This window comes from Vombatus ursinus, unplaced genomic scaffold (assembly GCF_900497805.2).
Source record: "Vombatus ursinus unplaced genomic scaffold, bare-nosed wombat genome assembly UNPS02005459.1, whole genome shotgun sequence".
Taxonomy (NCBI): domain Eukaryota; kingdom Metazoa; phylum Chordata; class Mammalia; order Diprotodontia; family Vombatidae; genus Vombatus; species Vombatus ursinus.
Window position 1 is genome coordinate 13,353,933 of NW_020945237.1, and position 16,875 is coordinate 13,370,807.

At 39.8% G+C, this 16,875-nt stretch overlaps 1 protein-coding gene across 1 annotated transcript in view; it reads right to left on the bottom strand.

Moving 5' to 3' along the window:
* The window catches only part of DNAJC1 (DnaJ heat shock protein family (Hsp40) member C1), a 251,823-nt gene that overhangs the window by 27,159 nt on the left and 207,789 nt on the right, over positions 1–16,875 (bottom strand). The window contains exon 9 of the mRNA XM_027847908.1: positions 8,221–8,340. Coding sequence (XP_027703709.1) covers positions 8,221–8,340 — 120 coding nt within the window. The remainder of the gene's footprint in view (positions 1–8,220; positions 8,341–16,875) is intronic.

The following is a 16,875-nucleotide window of genomic DNA, read 5'->3' on the forward strand; positions in this document are numbered from 1 at the left end:
TCAACCTAAGCTTCCTCAGGAGCCAAAAGGCCACCAATACATCTCATCTAAATCTTCCCAAAGATCGAAGGACTTCAAATGGCAGGTGTCATCTCCCCCAGTAGACCTTAGGCATTCCATTAGCTCCAACTGATGGCCAGAAACAGAATCCCTAAATCTTCATTTCCAAGTTTAGATTTCCTGTCTGAAGCATATCTCCAAGCCCTCAATTTGTTGGAAGGCTTCTTCAAACCTAAGCCAGTATCTCAGGATAATAAAAGATATACCCTTAGACCAGGAGTTTTCTATGGATTGATTTCACAAGGTCCATGAACTTGGATGGGGAAAAAAGTTACATCTTCATTTTTACAAACCTCTAATTGAAATTTAGCATTTTATTCACTTACTTATTATTCTGAGAAGGATCCAGAGGCTTCACCAGATTCCAAAAGGGGTCCATGAACCAAAAAAAAAAAGTTAGGAATCCTTGCTTTAGACCAGTACAATGATGTCCATTCTTCCCCGAGGCTCTCTTTGATGACTCATCACTTAGGTACATTCAGTTTGGTTTTAAATTGAATATGAAAAATTCTGTTTTCATGTAATAAATACATGGCTTGTGATTTCCTTTTTGAGATTCACTCACTCAACAAGCATTAAGTGTCTACTATGGCCTAGGCACTGTGCTAGACACTTGGGATATAAAGACAAAACAGTGTCTGCCTTCAAGGAGTTAACATTCTATTGGAGAGGAACAACTTGAACACAGATAAATAAATGCAAAATATATGCAAAGCAAATTTTGGGGGAGGGGGAAGGGTACTAGTCAGGAAGATGAGTCCAAATTTTGCTGCAGACACTGCCTACCTATGGGACCCTGAACAAGAGGTGGGCGAAAGGGTTGGATTGGCTAAGAAGGAGCTGAGCCTTGAAGCAAAGGGGAGGAGATAGTGAATTCCAAGCAGGGAGAAAAGCTTGTACAAAAGCACGGAGACAGGAGATATAGCATCATGCATGGGAAACAGCAAGGTGGCCCCCTTGGCTGGGCCATATGGCCTGAAAGGGTAAGGAATAAGTAATGCGCCTGGAGAGGTGGGCTGGGATTAGTTGGTGCTGGGCTTTATGGGTCAAACAGAGGAGCCCCTGAAACCTCTTGAGGAGCGGCACAGCACAGCTGGTCTCCTGCTTTAGGAATCTCAATTTTGCAGCTGTGCAGAGGATGGCATGGGGAGACAGGAGAGACCAGTTAGGAGGCGCTTCCAAAAGTCCAGAGGAAAGGAGAGGAGGAGCTTTTCAAAGGCAGTGGTCCTGTGAGAGGGGGGATGGAAGGAAGACATCTTGTGGAGGTGGAACGGGCAAGACGTGGGGAACCACTGGCTGTGGGAAGTGAAGGAGAGAGAAGAGTCAAGGACGGCTCTGAGGTAGCAAGCCTGAATGACAGCAAGAATGAATGACAGCAGGACGATGGCGTCCTCAACAGAACACACGGCGTTTAAGACTCCTATGGGATGTCCTGTAAGAAAAACTCGATAGGCAGTTGGTGACGTGGAACGATGACTCAGGAAAGAGACGAGGGCTAAATGTACAGATCTGGGAGTCATCTGCACAGAGATGATGTGATCACCAAGAGACGGATTCTGTTCAGCGCCATCCTGCTGGGGGTATTAGAACCATTTAACAATATACTAAGGTCCCACTTGGTACCTACTAATATATACCCCTGTAGCATAATCTGAGAGACCCTAAAAAGTCTCACTACTCCTTAAGTACCACCTTTACCCATCTGCTAAGTTTCCTGAAATCTTCAAAATAGTTACCCCTATTGGGTTAGCACCTGAGGGCCTGCTGAAGCACAGACACAGTGAGTATGCTACCATGGGTAAAGCCAGAAGGAAAAGTGCTCATTGAATGCTGAATAGTCCAGTTCAGCTGAAAAACAGGTCATTATCATTAACGTTTTATTTTGGATTAATGTATCATATTAACTAACTGGGTGCACAGTAAGGTCTTGAGAGAATGTGACACAAAATAAGTTTCGATAGTCCTAAGAGGCTGTTTTTTGAAGGGTCAATAGGAAGGGGTCACGCCTGAGAAGTGGTGCCATAGTGGGAAAACAAGGCTGGGCAAACTGGAGTAACATGGCAGGAAGGTGGGGAGGCACAGAGGCAGAAGGTCAGAATGAAAAGGGGAGAGGGAAGATTTCTGAAGACAACTTTTTCTACTTCATACATTTTCATTTCCTTCTCTTCTGCTTTCAGATTTGCTCAAGTCTTTCAATCCCTAAAGATAAAAACAAACAAAAACTCTTTACTAGATCTTGCTGTCTCCTCAAACTATCCTCTCTTTTTTCAGCCAAACTCTTTGAAAGAGTCACTGCCTCCACTTTCTTTCTTTGCACCCTTCAATCTTTAGCAGTGTGGCGAGTTGATCCAGCTCATCTCAATCTGCTCTCTTTAATGTTACTGAAGTTCTTTTACTGTCAAATAGGATGGTCTTTCCTAATTCTTCTCTACCTGTGGGCTGTGTTGGATACTAGTGACCACTTTCTCTTGGACTCTCTCTCTTCTCTGGGTTCTTGGGGTAGTCCTTTCTGCTGGTTCACCTCTTACGTGTCTGATGCTTCTTTCTTGGTGGTCTCTGATAGCTCATCACCCACATCACAACCCCTGAACTGTGGGCTCCTTCCTCTTTTCCCTTTGTAGTCTCTCTGTGTCTCTTCTCTGAGCTTCAGGTCCGTGTGGAAGGCCTGGAGATACTTTAACCTCGACTGGTTGAAAACTGAACTCATTAACTTTCTCTCTGAATCCCACCCTCTTCTAAACGTCTCTACTTCTGTCAGACGTAATGCCCTCCTTTTGCTCTCCCAGGTTTATCACTTCAGCATTATCCTGGGCTCCGGACTCTTCATCACTCCACAGAGCCAATCAGTTCATTTTGCGTTTTCTACCTTCAGCACATTCCTCCCATCTGATGCCTTTTTTTCCACTTCCAGGGCTACCACCTTGGTTCAATTCCTCCTCATCCCCTACTAAGGCTATGACAACAGCCTCCTAAGTGGTCTCCGACTCGGGTCTCTCCCTACTATAGTCCATCCTATACGCTGCTGTCAAAATAATTTTCCTTACGTGCAGATCTGTCCACGTGATTCCCCTACTGAGCTGATTCCAGTTGCTTCTTCTTGCCTCCAGAATAAAGTATAAACTCTTCTGTTTAGCTTTTAAAGCCCTATACAATCTGACCCCAACCTATCCCTCATGCCTGAAATGCATTCCTTCCTTACCTCCACTTCCTAGCTTAGACATCATGTTCTGCCTGAAGCTTTTTTTGGATACCCTCAACTCTTCTTACCTGCCTTCCTGTAATACCTTGTATTTAATTACTTTGTGTGTATTTGTGTGTGTACGTATATACACACACATATATATAGATATATGTCTTTATTAATTTTATATTTTTGCTGTCTATATTTTTATATATATTTGCTTTCCCCTCATCAGACTGTAAGCTCATTGTGAATGGGGATAGTTTCATTATTTTTACTTGTACTCCCGGTAACTACCACAGTGACTAACACATAGTAGGTGCTTATTAAATACTTGTTGACCAACTGGTTATGGTTACAGTTTCAAAAAAAAAAATCCACATCTGTCCCTGACATACACTGAACCTTGTTTTTAAGTGGGTACTACAATGATGCATTTTCAGAACAATAAAACTTAGACTTCCCAAATGACTCTATTCTCATCAGTTGAAGCTACATAGTTCAAAGGAAGTTAATGATTTGATCATCTTTCCTTTGACATACGGGCAGCTTATCTAACTGTACACCTCTTACCTCACACTGTGGCCCCAAGCTAATTAGAAAAGTCGACTTCAATCCCTCCACCTGTCTATTGTTTTGCTGCCTACCTGGACCCTTTTCCAAGCAGGCAGCAAATCCCTATCAGTCTGTTATCACAACCAAAATGCAAGAGATTAGTAGCCACTAAGGGAAGCAGAATCAGTTTACATCCTTTCAGGCAAGTGAATGATATGACTTCCCAAGTAGGAAATCAGAGATCTCCCTGCCTTTAATTTAGAAAACCTGCAGTTAATAATCACATTAAAGTCTGTTTTGCATGCCAGACAGTTTTTGTTTCCTCTGTTGTTTTTACAATTTTAAGCACCCTTTGTGGTTACCAAAATTATTTGCTGAAAGGCATAAATTAACATTTTAAGCATTTTATCCAGACTAAGGTAGGTCTTGTCTGGTCACATTACATTATCAGGTTAGGTATATCAGAGCTAAAAGATACTTATGCTTTGTCTTAATTAAAAAAAAAGGAAAGCTAATGACATTACTTGTATTCATCTGGGTTAGAATTTAGCAATCTAACTCGATGTTAATTTGACAGTAATACACTTAAAACCTTCTTCCTAATTGAGGATTAAAATGGGTTTTTCACAATAAATCCACTGACAATCCAAATCACTGAATCACTAAATCACTGACAATCCAAATGTAGAATTTATGATTTTTTTTAAAAGGTCAATTGTTTCTCTAAGCATTCAAAGACAGGAATGAGAACTAAGCCTGCAGCTACAAATTCAACAAGGAAAATGGGTCAAAGAACAGATGTGTAAAGGCTGACAGGGAGCACCGTCCAGGTAACCAGGTCACCAGGTCAGCAGGCAGGAGTTTTGATGACAGTAAAGTGAACTGGGTTTCTTTTTCATAATCAAATGCCTGATGAAAACAAATCTAATTAATTACACTTTCAAAAATAGGAGAAGTGGTGTTGTTACCATTGTGCCAGTTTTCATTTAAAATGCCAGCTGAGTTGTTCAGACCCATTTTGACTGGAATCAGTGAGATTTAGAAGTCCCACACTGAAGCACTAGCTTTCTTCTGCATCTTGCCTGGCACACGCATAAAGCTGCAGAGGTTGAGCTGCTCTATTCTGACCTGAGTAAGCTCATTTTTGCTTGTGCTATTAGAATGGAACGTGGTGCTCTCATCCATGAAAAAGGTGCTAAGAGAATGGAAATACAGAGCAAACCTATGTGTATTATATATGACAAAGAAAGTCACAGAGGGAATCTGGGGTGTTATAAAAATTCAGGATCATTGATTATACTGCCTTATAAATGTTGCTATGTTCTTGGTGTTCTAAAGTTAATTTCAGAATACCAAACTGTCCAAGTTGATCTCTTGCATGAGAGAAAGGAAAAAGCAGCTGCTACAGGCAACCAAGTTAGGCTTCTCTCACCAAGGTGAAACTATCCAAATTGAAGCTGGACCAGGGATGATCACCATAGCATGATGACTTTGCAGAAAGGAAGAGATCTTTTTCTGCAGGAAGGGACGGCTGCTCCACCAAGGCTGTACCTGTACCCAGATTTTTTTCCCACTAGCCTTTAACACGATAATGTAACCATTCTAAATTGCATCAGGGACATTTCATACATTCTAAATATTTCTAATTCTCATCTTATTTTAGTCCACTGTTTTCTCTATACTTTCCAAAGTAGAGAGCATTTTTGCCTCTAAAAATTTTTTTGGATAGTAATTATTAACAAAAACCCTCTAAAAGCCAGAAAATTCCATCCTCAAACAATTTCCTATCAGTTTAAATGCCACAGTGTAGTGTTGATGGAAAAGTTAAAAGAGAACGATGGGATTCAGAGTTGTGAAAGGGGCTTAGAGATCACAGAGTCTATCCCTCTCATTTTACAGAGAAGGCAGAAAGGAATAAGCATTTATTAAGTGCCTCTTATGTGTCAAGCACTGTGCTAAGTGCTTTACAATTATTATCTCGATTGATCCTCATAACAACCCTGGGAGGCAGGTGCTATTATTATCCCCATTTTACAATTGAGGAAATTGAGGCAAAAAGAGGTGAAGTGACTTGTCCACGGTCACATTGCTAGTAAGTGTCAGAAGCTGGATTTGAACTCTGGTCTTCCTGACTCTAGGTCCAGAGCTCTGTGCACTGTAGTGCTTCCAACTTGTCCTCTAAGATAAGGGAAATAAAGCCCTTTGACTCCAAACCCAGTTCTCCTTCCACACATTGCAGGGCCCATCACTTGGTTCCATCAGGCAGCTAGGGGGCTGCTAGGGCAGTCAGGAAGACCAAAGGTCATACCTAGCTTCAGACACTTGGTAGCTGTGTGACTGTGATCAAATCACTTAACCTCTCTTTGCCTCAGTTTTCTCATCTGTAAAATGGGGCTAATAGTAGCACCTACCTCCCAGGGTTGTTGTGAGGGTCAAATGAAATATTATTTGTAAACCACTTAGCACAATGAGTGGCACATAGCAGGTACTCTATGTTTATTCCCTTCCTTACCTGATCAAAGCAAAATGAAAGATTTTCTGCCCTTGTAAATCAACACTTTGAGAAAAGCACCACAGTTTTGTAGCCTTTTCAAGAAAACATTAGTTTTCATTTTCATAAGTAACTTTTAGCAAACACTAGGCCCCAAACTACAACAACATAAGCCATTTTGAGTAACTTCCAGAGAGAAAGTTTCCATGCAAAAACCTTCTATTCTTTCTAGATTTAAAAAAAATTTTTTTTGGATCAGGTGTTTATCCAGAAATCCCTTTATCTTAAGGCTCACAAACACTGCATTTTGGAAAGTGAATAAAACATTCCCCTCCTTTGGCAGTCCCAGAAATAGAGAGACTTTACTTTGGAATTCTCATTCTCCAGTTAGATCCAAGACAATTGTCCTTTCCCAGAAAATGAAACATCCTAAAAATGTTACCAGGGTGCAAATACAAACTGTTAGGTTTCCAAACCTTTGTCTTTCAACCAAATATAATATATAATTCAAGACTCTAATACAGTCTCTTTAGTTCTTTATGAGGAGCAGCTCTAACTTTTTAAAATGGCACAATTAACATACATTAAGACAGAATTCCAAGATTTAGTGCTGGAAGGGGCCCCCTTATTGTACAGAGGAGAAAACTGGATGTCCAGGAGGTGAATGACTTACTCACAGTCATACATGCACCAAGGAGCTGAAACAGGCTCTGAGCCCAGTACAGGTTCTCCCCCCTGCCCCTCCAATCTGCTCTCCAAATATATAATTTCATTTGCATCCTTCAAAATGAAAAAAGCCTGACAGTAGTTTTTCCAAGTTCCCATTTGTTTCCAAAAACAAAATATGGAAATTTACCAGGAAAATGACTTCTAAATGTATGTGATTAATTGGCTTTATTACAAATGGACCATGAGACATTTTTTTTTTTGGGTCAGGTTTTTCCTTGAGTTTAAATCAAGACCCAAGACAAATACTATGACAACTGCAAAGTATAATAAAGTATAGTGTAAAGATCCCTGGATTTGGAGTCAGAAGACCAGGGTTCAAATCCTGAGTTTCCTGGCTACTAGCTGAGTAACCTTGAGCAAATTCAATTCTTTGACCCTAAGCTATGAAACAAAGAAATCAGATGATGAACTCCAAGGTCCCTTCAAGCACTTATTGAAAACTTTGCCTTCACTAACCCCTCCAGTTCTAGAATAATAGTTATCTGTGGAGTATGGTGAATCAAAACTACTACCAAAAATAGTATTTTGTTTTTTAAACATTCTTTCTCAATTTTCTAGGAAGATAACAAAGAGGATTTTAGCATAAACTTTTTGGTATAACCAATCAGGTTATTATTCTTTGCATAGCTTACTCTTTACCTGATTATATAACTTCTTAAATTGAAAGGTATTAACTTTGTACAAAAGGCAAAAATACCTTTGGTATCTTTAAACATTTTTTAACTTTAATTAATGCAAACCATCTCTGTAGATATCAATAGCTATCTGTGCCTAGATGTGTATATGTAAATATATTACACATACGTACGTATATATATGTATATATATATGTGTGTATATACATATATATATATGTATATATATTTAAAATCCAGTAGAAATATAATTGTATTTCACAGTTAGAAGGGGTCACTACAAACACCCAAACTGTCATAGTTTTCCTGTGATTAGCTTCCAGTAGCTCAGCTTGCCAAGGCTGAAGCCCCTGTCCAGCTGATCAGTTACAGCTGTTAATTGTGGGGCAGGGGACAGGAGGACATCTGCTTTTTGCTGAGTTAGTTAATGGTTCACTTCCAGGTCCTAAAAGGATCGCAGCCTTCCTCCAAACACAATGTCGGACCCCATCTATGTCTGCCTTCTTCTACACAGCCTGTTTTGTTCTGGTTTGTCACTCTCCATACAATGCAAATCTGAGTGAACTCACATCTGTCACTGATCGACCCAATTCGTGAGCAATCTTTTCCCATCGACCTGGGGTTCCCCCTGGGAACTTAACCATACTTCTTGTCAGCTGGCTGAGGTCCTCTTCTGTCCATTCGGGTGCCTGTAAGACATTAAAAAAAAAAGAATAATGGGAAATTGGAAAAATTGCTTGCCAAAATGTTTAATCAAGAATGTTAATAAATCACCCACCACAATGCTTTTTGCAAAATGCATTACATTTTTAAATACGGTTCTAACAGCTTATGAGGAGTTCCCATTTTAGGAATTAGACGTGGAATAAAATGTAGCTCCCATTTTAGAAACCAGAGCTCAAGACAAACAACTAACTGTTTATGGCACACAAGAAACAGGACCTCTCCATTAGCGCACACATAAAGGAAACCAAAATTCATTTTTAAAGAGAGGCAGGAATTACTCTCATGTAAAGTTTATATATCATTGGTGTTCAGTAAGCTTTATGCTCATGTAGGGAAAAATGTGTAACGAGCATTGGTAGAGAAAATGCAGAGGAAAGGGATACTGGTGTAGAATTGAAAGACCTGGAGTTTAGGCCTGGGTGGCTGTAACTGGGGGCAAGTGACTTAATTTTGGCGCCTTCGTTATCTGTAAATTGGGGTAATGATACATCTACTCCCTACCTCACGGGACTGTTGTAAGAAAAGCACCTTGCAACCCACCACAAAGATATGGGGAGTTATTATTAGCTTAAAAGTTCTTTACTCAAAGAAAGCAAAGACCACTTAAAAGTATAAATTAAACATGGTTCACTGTGTGATGTTTGGAATCAGAACAGAGGCAGAGACTGTGTCTGAAAAGTGGTATGTTTTCTGTTTATGCGGTACTAAAGTACAGTCTACATTCTCCAAAAATGATTGACCAGGTAAATTAAAACTAGCCAGTGGGTAATTTTAGGATATTTGGGGATGCCACTGCAATTAGGGATCTGCCAGGTTAGTGTGCTAAGACTCAAATCCTTAATTACACAAAGGTTGCAGTTCATTTTTGAGCGCACCATGGCTTTTGAAAACTAAACCAACCATTTTAACTATCATCAGAAAACCAGAAAACAAACAGGCTTCCAAAGTAAAAAAAAAAAATTGAATTAAAAACACAACAAATTCTAAACACTTTTCCTATTCCTTTTAACAATTAAATCAGAAACTAATCAAATCAAGAGACAATACGTAGCAAATAGCTAATAATTACAGGACAATAATTTGCACTGTCTTGCTACATTAAATTATCATTCTCCAGAGGCAGCAACCATCCCCACATTTAAAAAAAAAACACACAAACCCAGTAAAAATTTTAAATAGAGAGGATATTTAAAACTAACCTTATTTCTCTTTAATTTTTATTTTTAAAGAAGCCTTGGAGAGAAATACGTCTTCTAATCACCATTTCCGATAATGAACAGGCATCCATCTAGCAGTCTGCATTACAGATCCAGAAGCCCAGAACAACAGTCAGAGGTGAGTGACCCCAGGGACCATCTCCGCAGCTCCAGCAAAGCTTCTCCCTGACACTAATCCTCCTTGTCATTCTCCTACTGTGCTCTAACCACACTGACATCCGCCTGCCGCACTGCGAGCTTAACGGCCCTTCCTGACTTTTTACTGTCTCCCCCAATCAATGGTCCAAGCGTGCTCTTTTCACCATGTCCAAATGGCAGCTTCACTCATAATCAACGTGCTCTGCCCCGGTAAAAGGGCTTTCCGAAAGGCTTTTCCATTTGCATTCATTTGCAAAGCAAACTACTTTTATTCACTTTGTTCTGCTATCAAGAATGTTCCCTGAAGCAGATAAATTGGCATAAATACAACCTGCCACTTAAGAGTCAGTAAATAATAGCCAATAGGAGGGAGGATTTTATCAATCATTCCATTTTGTCTCCACTAAAAGCTGAAAGCTTCAAACATATTCAACTGTATAGCCCACTACAATCCACCCAGAAATTCGCTAATATGAAAAGGTGGCCCTTGGGGAGAGCCAAGATCGAAGTCCATAGCTTGATGCAACATTTTAGTGGCTGTGACCTCTTTGATATTTAGAGAAAACCCCAAACGTAATTCTTCTCTTTGTCAGAAGACCTTCAAAATTTACTCTCTGATGTTTTAAACTTTGTGTAGGGAGGAAAAAAAAGTCTTGGGGTGAATATTGGTATTTTTAAGAGGAACTTTTGGACACTATTAAGAACAGTGAAGCCAACCACAGCCATAGATGTGTTCTCATTCTCAAAATCCACTCTGGAATCATTAGAAAACCAGACTCTTTGATAAATTTAGTTTGAGAAACACAAAGGGGTTAAGTTTCAAATTGAATTTAAATGTAAAAGCTTGCAGTACAAAATCATACCATGAATACCAGGAGGTTGAAACTGCATATAGATGTACATTAATACAGTATTCTAACCACATAAATATAGTGTATCAAAGCAATTTCGCACAAAATCAAATCATCATATTTCTGCATGAAATATAACAAATGCATAATAAACATTTTAGGAGCAACAAAATTGTCTAAAATGTCAAGAGTGTAAAACATTACTTCATATCACAAAACAATTCTTTAATTCATATTTTCTTTTAGATTAGATTTCCAAATATGCAGTACATATTAACAGTGGGCATTAAAAATGAATCCAATTTTAGTTCCTCATTTGTAGCATCTGGCTATGACAATACAGTACCACATCCTTTTGAAAGGCTAAAAAAAAATACAAATTGCCTAATCTAAATTTTACTGAACATGTGTAAAAATCTTAGCTCTTACCCATAATCATGACACCAATACCCAGAAAACCACCCAATGTTATGGTGATCAATCCTCTTGGTTTCACGGTTTTCAGTCACAGTAACTTTTACTAAATATTTAAAAATAAAATAAAAACAGACCCGTAAGAATGGACCTGAAAATCTGAAGGAAAGAGAGTGACCTTTCTGGCACTCCGTTGTTATCTGCTCTTGCTGTAGGGCACTTGGTTGAATCTGTAATTCCTCAGCAATCCCAAGTTTTGTCTCTGGAAGCCACAGAGCCCACTGTGATGTAGCTCCTCCAGCAGCCAGGAGGGTGGCCGTGGTGTGAATGTATTCTCCCTGTCCTAATCTGGAGCCAACTGTAGCTGTGAGAGTCAAGCGAATGCATCAGCATACTGCTTTGCCACTTAAACCATGTGTGTCCAATATTCGTGAAACACTGGGCCAAAAATTCATCTCTACAGTAAAAGTAACGGAGGACACCACATGGTGAGGGGACAGCTGTTGTGACTCCGCAAGCATTCAGATTGTGCATCAGAAAAGCCTGCTCTGGGACGGAATCTCCATATTGAATACAAAATGTTAAAATGAGGCAGTTTTCAAGTTATTCAATATTTTAATGGAATAATACAAAAACAGATTCCCCAGAAGTAAGAACAGATACAAAAATTTAAATCAGATGTCCAAATACCACCCATTCAGAATGAATTTTTGTTCTAACATTTGCCGTGTTCAAAATTTTTCTACCTTTAAACAGAAAAATCTTGACTTCCTATGGGAAGCACAACACCAGAATTTTTAGATAATTGATTTGTCATTTCACGCTTTTTCCAGTCCGTGGAATGTTAGCCACAACATGTGAGATTATGAGATTACCTCTTTCCCCCCTCCCCCCAATTTAGTTCCTTTGCATCTAGAAAAGTAAATGCTGAGTTCAAAGAAAATAAAAAGGTAGGAACATATAACGTTATATATTGCTGAATTCTCATACTTCAATGTCAAAAGATGCATTCCTTTAAAATGAAAGAGTACCGTTAAAGACTCAAATGAAAAATACAGCTTTTTATGGCCATCAAGAAATTATTTGTAGAATTAGGAATTTTATCTTATAGCATTCAATTATTTTATAAAAAGGATTCAGCTCAATTCAAAAGATAAGTATCCTCAGGTATTTCCAATACATACATTTGTGCTAAAGCTACAAGTTGAATAATATCATCAAGTTTTAAAATGATACACCTAATATACCTAAGTTTATGATATGCCTACTAATTGGCTACTCTTCCAAGCCTATACTCTGAATATGCTTTTTTTCTGTGTTTCTTTTTTTGTTGTTTGTTTGTTTTTTGTTGTTTGTTTGTTTGTTTTGGCTAGGCAATGGGGTTAAATGACTTGCCCAGGGTCACACAACTAGTAAGTGTCAAGTATCTGAGGCTGGATTTGAACTCAGGTCCTCCTGAATCCAGGGCCAGTGCTCTATCCACTGTGCCACCTAGCTGACCCTGAATATGCTTTTTGATTTGAAAATTTATATCTGCTTTTGGAAATACATTTTCCTGCCAATAATCATATCCAAATTCACAGTCAATCCAGCCTTACTAAATCATTATGTAGAACAATGGAATGGAAAGGGAGATTCCATTTCTTCTAACTCTCAGATACAGAGGGACAAACTTTCTTTTTGAAAGTAAAGATGATAACTTTATTTTAAACTATTATAATAAAATATCAAGTTGAACACTGAGATCTACCTGAAACCTTCTGGTACCCAAGAGCATTTCATGGGATCGTTGAAGGAAGAGTATTTCCTCAACAGACAATGCCGTCAGGGAAGAATCTTCTTTCTTAGTACTACTTGCCTAGAGTTATTGTTCAGTCATTGGTCAGTTGTGTCTGACTCTCTGTGACCCCATTTGGGGTTTTCTTGGCAAAGATACTGGAATGGTTTGCTGTTTCCTTCTCCTGCTCATTTTACAGATGAGGAAGCTGAGGCAAACAGAATTAAGTGACTGGCCCAAGGTCACATAGCTTGTAAGTGTCTGAGGCTGGATTTGAACTCAGGAAGAGGAGTCTTCCTGACTCCAGGCCCAGTGTTCTATTTCACAAGCATTTATTAAACTCCTACTATACACCAGGCACTGTGCTAATTGCTTGTGATACAAAAAAGGCAAAAGACAGTCCTTGCCCTCAAGGAACACTTAATCTAATGGAGAAGACAACAAGCAAACAAACACATATAAACAATAACACACAAACTATATACAAAATACAAATACATGTGAACATATACAGGACAAATACAAAATAATTAACAGAGAGAAGGCATGCGAATTAAGAGGGATTGCGAAAAGCTTTTTGTAGAAGGCAGGATTTTAGTTGGGGCTTGAAGGAAGCCAAGGAAGTCAGGAGGTGGAGAGGAGGAAGGAGAAAATTCTAAGCATGGGGAACAGCCAGAGAAAATGTCAGGAGCTGAGAGATGGAGTGTCTTGTTTGTGGAACGGCCAGAAGGTCAGTCACACTGGAACAAGGAATATGTTGGAGGTATAAGGAGTAAAAAGACTGGAAAGGTAAGGGTTGGCTAGGTTATGGGGGCTCTGAATGCCAAATAGAGCACTCTGAATTTGATTCTGCTGGCTATAGGGAGCCACTGGGGTTTACTGAGTAGGGGGTGACACAGCTAGACCTGTGTTTTAGGAAAATGCCCTTGGCAGGTGAATGGAGGATGGAAAGGGGGAGGGGAGAGTACATTCCAGGAGTGGAAAGCAGCCTGCGTACAGGCCCAAGATGGGAATACACAGAATACTCTGTATGAGGGCAAGCAAACAGGCCAGTTTGACTCTTGACAGCAAAGAGTGTGTGAAGGGGAGCCACGTGTTAAGGAACAGCACTGAATACCAAACAGACAAGTTCATATTGTAGCCTCAAGGTAATAGGGAGCCATAGGAGGTTTCTGAGCAGGGCATGGCATGGAAGTAGAAAGTTAGGAAAGGTTTCAAAAATTAAGATAATGTAATCATGTAATTATGACATCACTGGATTTCTGGTTACTCTAGATTAAGACACAGACAGAAAAAAAAGTCAATATGTTTATGCTATTGATTTGGTTGGTCTGTCTGCCTCAAATCTCTCCCGCTCCGGTCCATCCTCCACTCAACTGTCAAAGTAATGTTCTTTTTTTTTTTTTTTTTTTTGGTGAGGCAATTGGGGTTAAGTGACTTGCCCAGGGTCACACAGCTAGTAAGTATCAAGTGTCTGAGGCCACATTTGAACTCAGGTCCTCCAAGGCTGGAACTTTATCCACTGAGTCATCTAGCTGCCCCTTCAAATTAATACTCTCAAGGCACAGACCTGACCAGTCACCTCACTATTTGATCAACTCCCTATCATATCTCTAGGATCAAATGTAAAATCCTCCATTTGGCATTCAAAACCCTTCACAACCTGGCCCCCTCCTACCTTTCCAGTCTTCTCATGCCTTACTGTCCAACGCTTACTCTTTGACTGAGTGACACTGGTACGATGGCTGTTCCTTGCACAAGACACTCCATCTCCTGACCCTCGGCATTCCTGCTGGTTATACCCCCCACCGCCTGCCCTCCTTGGCTTCCTGAAAGTCTCAGCTAAAATCCCACCTTCTACCAGAAGCCTCTCCCCATCCAGTTTAATGCTGGCACCTTCTTTCTGCTGTCCATCTCCAGTGCGTTCTGTCCATGTCTCATTTGTACAGAACGGTTTCATGTTTTCTCCCCCATTAGACGGGGAGCTTCTTGAAAGCAGGGGCTGTATTTTGCTGGTGTCTGGCACATAATCAATGCTTGCTGTCTGACTAGAAAAGCAAAAAATGAACTGTGATTCCAGTGGTAGAAAAGTTGTAGAAAGTGGTCTTTAGTTATAAAAGCCATGAAGCAGAATTATTGCCAACATTATTATGTGATTATGGCCAGGGTACTTGGTACTGATAGACTGTTTAATCTTAAATGGTTATGATCCAAGTTTTCAGTTAGTCTGATGCTCATTACAAGAACACTGAAGCGCATTACCACGCTGGAGACTTCCTCCTGAAAGTTAGGATGTGAAATCTGGAGACAAGGAGCCACGGAACGGACAGCAGACTCACAGTTAGCTATTTCACGCTGAAGGAAATAGGGCAAACTCTGGTGCAAATGGTACTTGAGGACCTGCTACAACACTGGACAAGGACTGGTCCAAAGGTTACCTGGTATGATCGGACCAGTATCTACTAAGGTTTTCCCCTCCCCAGGCACCAAGGGTTAGGCTAGATTTTTCCTAAAAGGCAACCAAGCTGTCAGCTTCTGGCAACATCTGGTAGCACTGGCTGTGGCTTCCTGGTCACCCAAGGTCTTCAAGAGGCCGGCCCACATGAGGTTTGAGCCCTTCACACCATCAGAGCCACCACACCCTTTCCTGCTGACCAAATTCGTTTCCATGTGGAGACAAAGGAGGCTGCATCTATCTGCCCAAGCCAGGTGCTGAAGAATCCTTATGGAACATCCTTTCAATGTTATGTCTAACCGAAACTCCTTTTGTTAACTGTTAAATGACCTACAAATCCCTCATTTTCAATGAACCTGAACTAAAAGGATCCTGGCCTGAGTAAGGTTCTCTCTCAGCACCTAGGAAACTAAGCAGATTCAGGAAACATCCTGGGGAGGAGGGTCACTAAGACCCTTCTGGATCAGTAAAATCCTTTTTGGATACTAAGAAATATCTAGGGCATGTCTTCATGCTAGGAACAGCCTTAAAACCATGTGGCTCCTATGGTTTCCCCGACCCAGGCAAAACCCAGTTTTGAATGGGACACTTGAGCCTATCGCGGACTTGATGGAACTATTCAGGATCACCCTTGGTCTGTGCTTAAAACTCTGGGGCTGACCCAGAACTGGATCCTTTCGCCTGCTGTGCTTGCCAGGCTATATTACCAGTGTGAGAAATGGAATAGGGAATTAATATTAGCTAAGGAATTAAGAAAAGAAGGAATAAGGGTACTGCCAAAAAACTAAATCAATCCAAATGTTCACCAGTTGCTCTTATGTAACCAACTAAGCCTTCTGAAATGTGTCATACCAGCTTACACTATGTCATTTGCTTATACAGAGGAGACAAAAAATAATTTAGAACAGTAGTAGGCAGAGGTGGGGAGCCTCAAGCAAAGGCAGAACCAGGGCCTGATGGAGTAATTCAGCTAAAAAAAAGATGACCCAATTTATTTACTAGACAGTCTTAAAAATGAATCTATCAGGCAAGCCTTCAAGCAGAATACTGAACCTAGGAACCACCCCAGAGCAACTTGTAATTTTATGTTTGTCATTGATCAAAACAATTTGAGTCTTGTAAAAGAAAACTTTAGATTGCTTTTTTCACAGGGTTTTTTTTTCTTAACCCTATTTAGTTTGAATGGAAAGATAACTATGATATAAGTTGTAAATTATACACAACAAAACAAAAAGAAGTAATGCATCTGAATTGAACCAGGATAAAAGCATCTTCCTCCAAATGCTGACCATCATATATAGAGAGAAACGTGATATTACAGGCTAACATAGCTAGATAGCTAGCTATATTGAGGTCAGCTTATACTTAGGTTAGCCTGTACTATCAGGCTTAATCATTTCTCCACTACTACCTTTAAAAAGTATTAGGTATTTGTCTTTAATCGGAGGCTTGTGAATTGGGAACAGTACATTACAATTCATAATGTATAGTTTGACAGTGAATATAAATACAAAATTTATGAGAATGAGATCACATATATATGTGGTCCATGTTTTAACTAATATAAAGTAATAGTAATAATAACCCATATTTGCTTTTATACTGATTACTTGAGAATGAGTTAACCATTTACTTGGCTAATGACC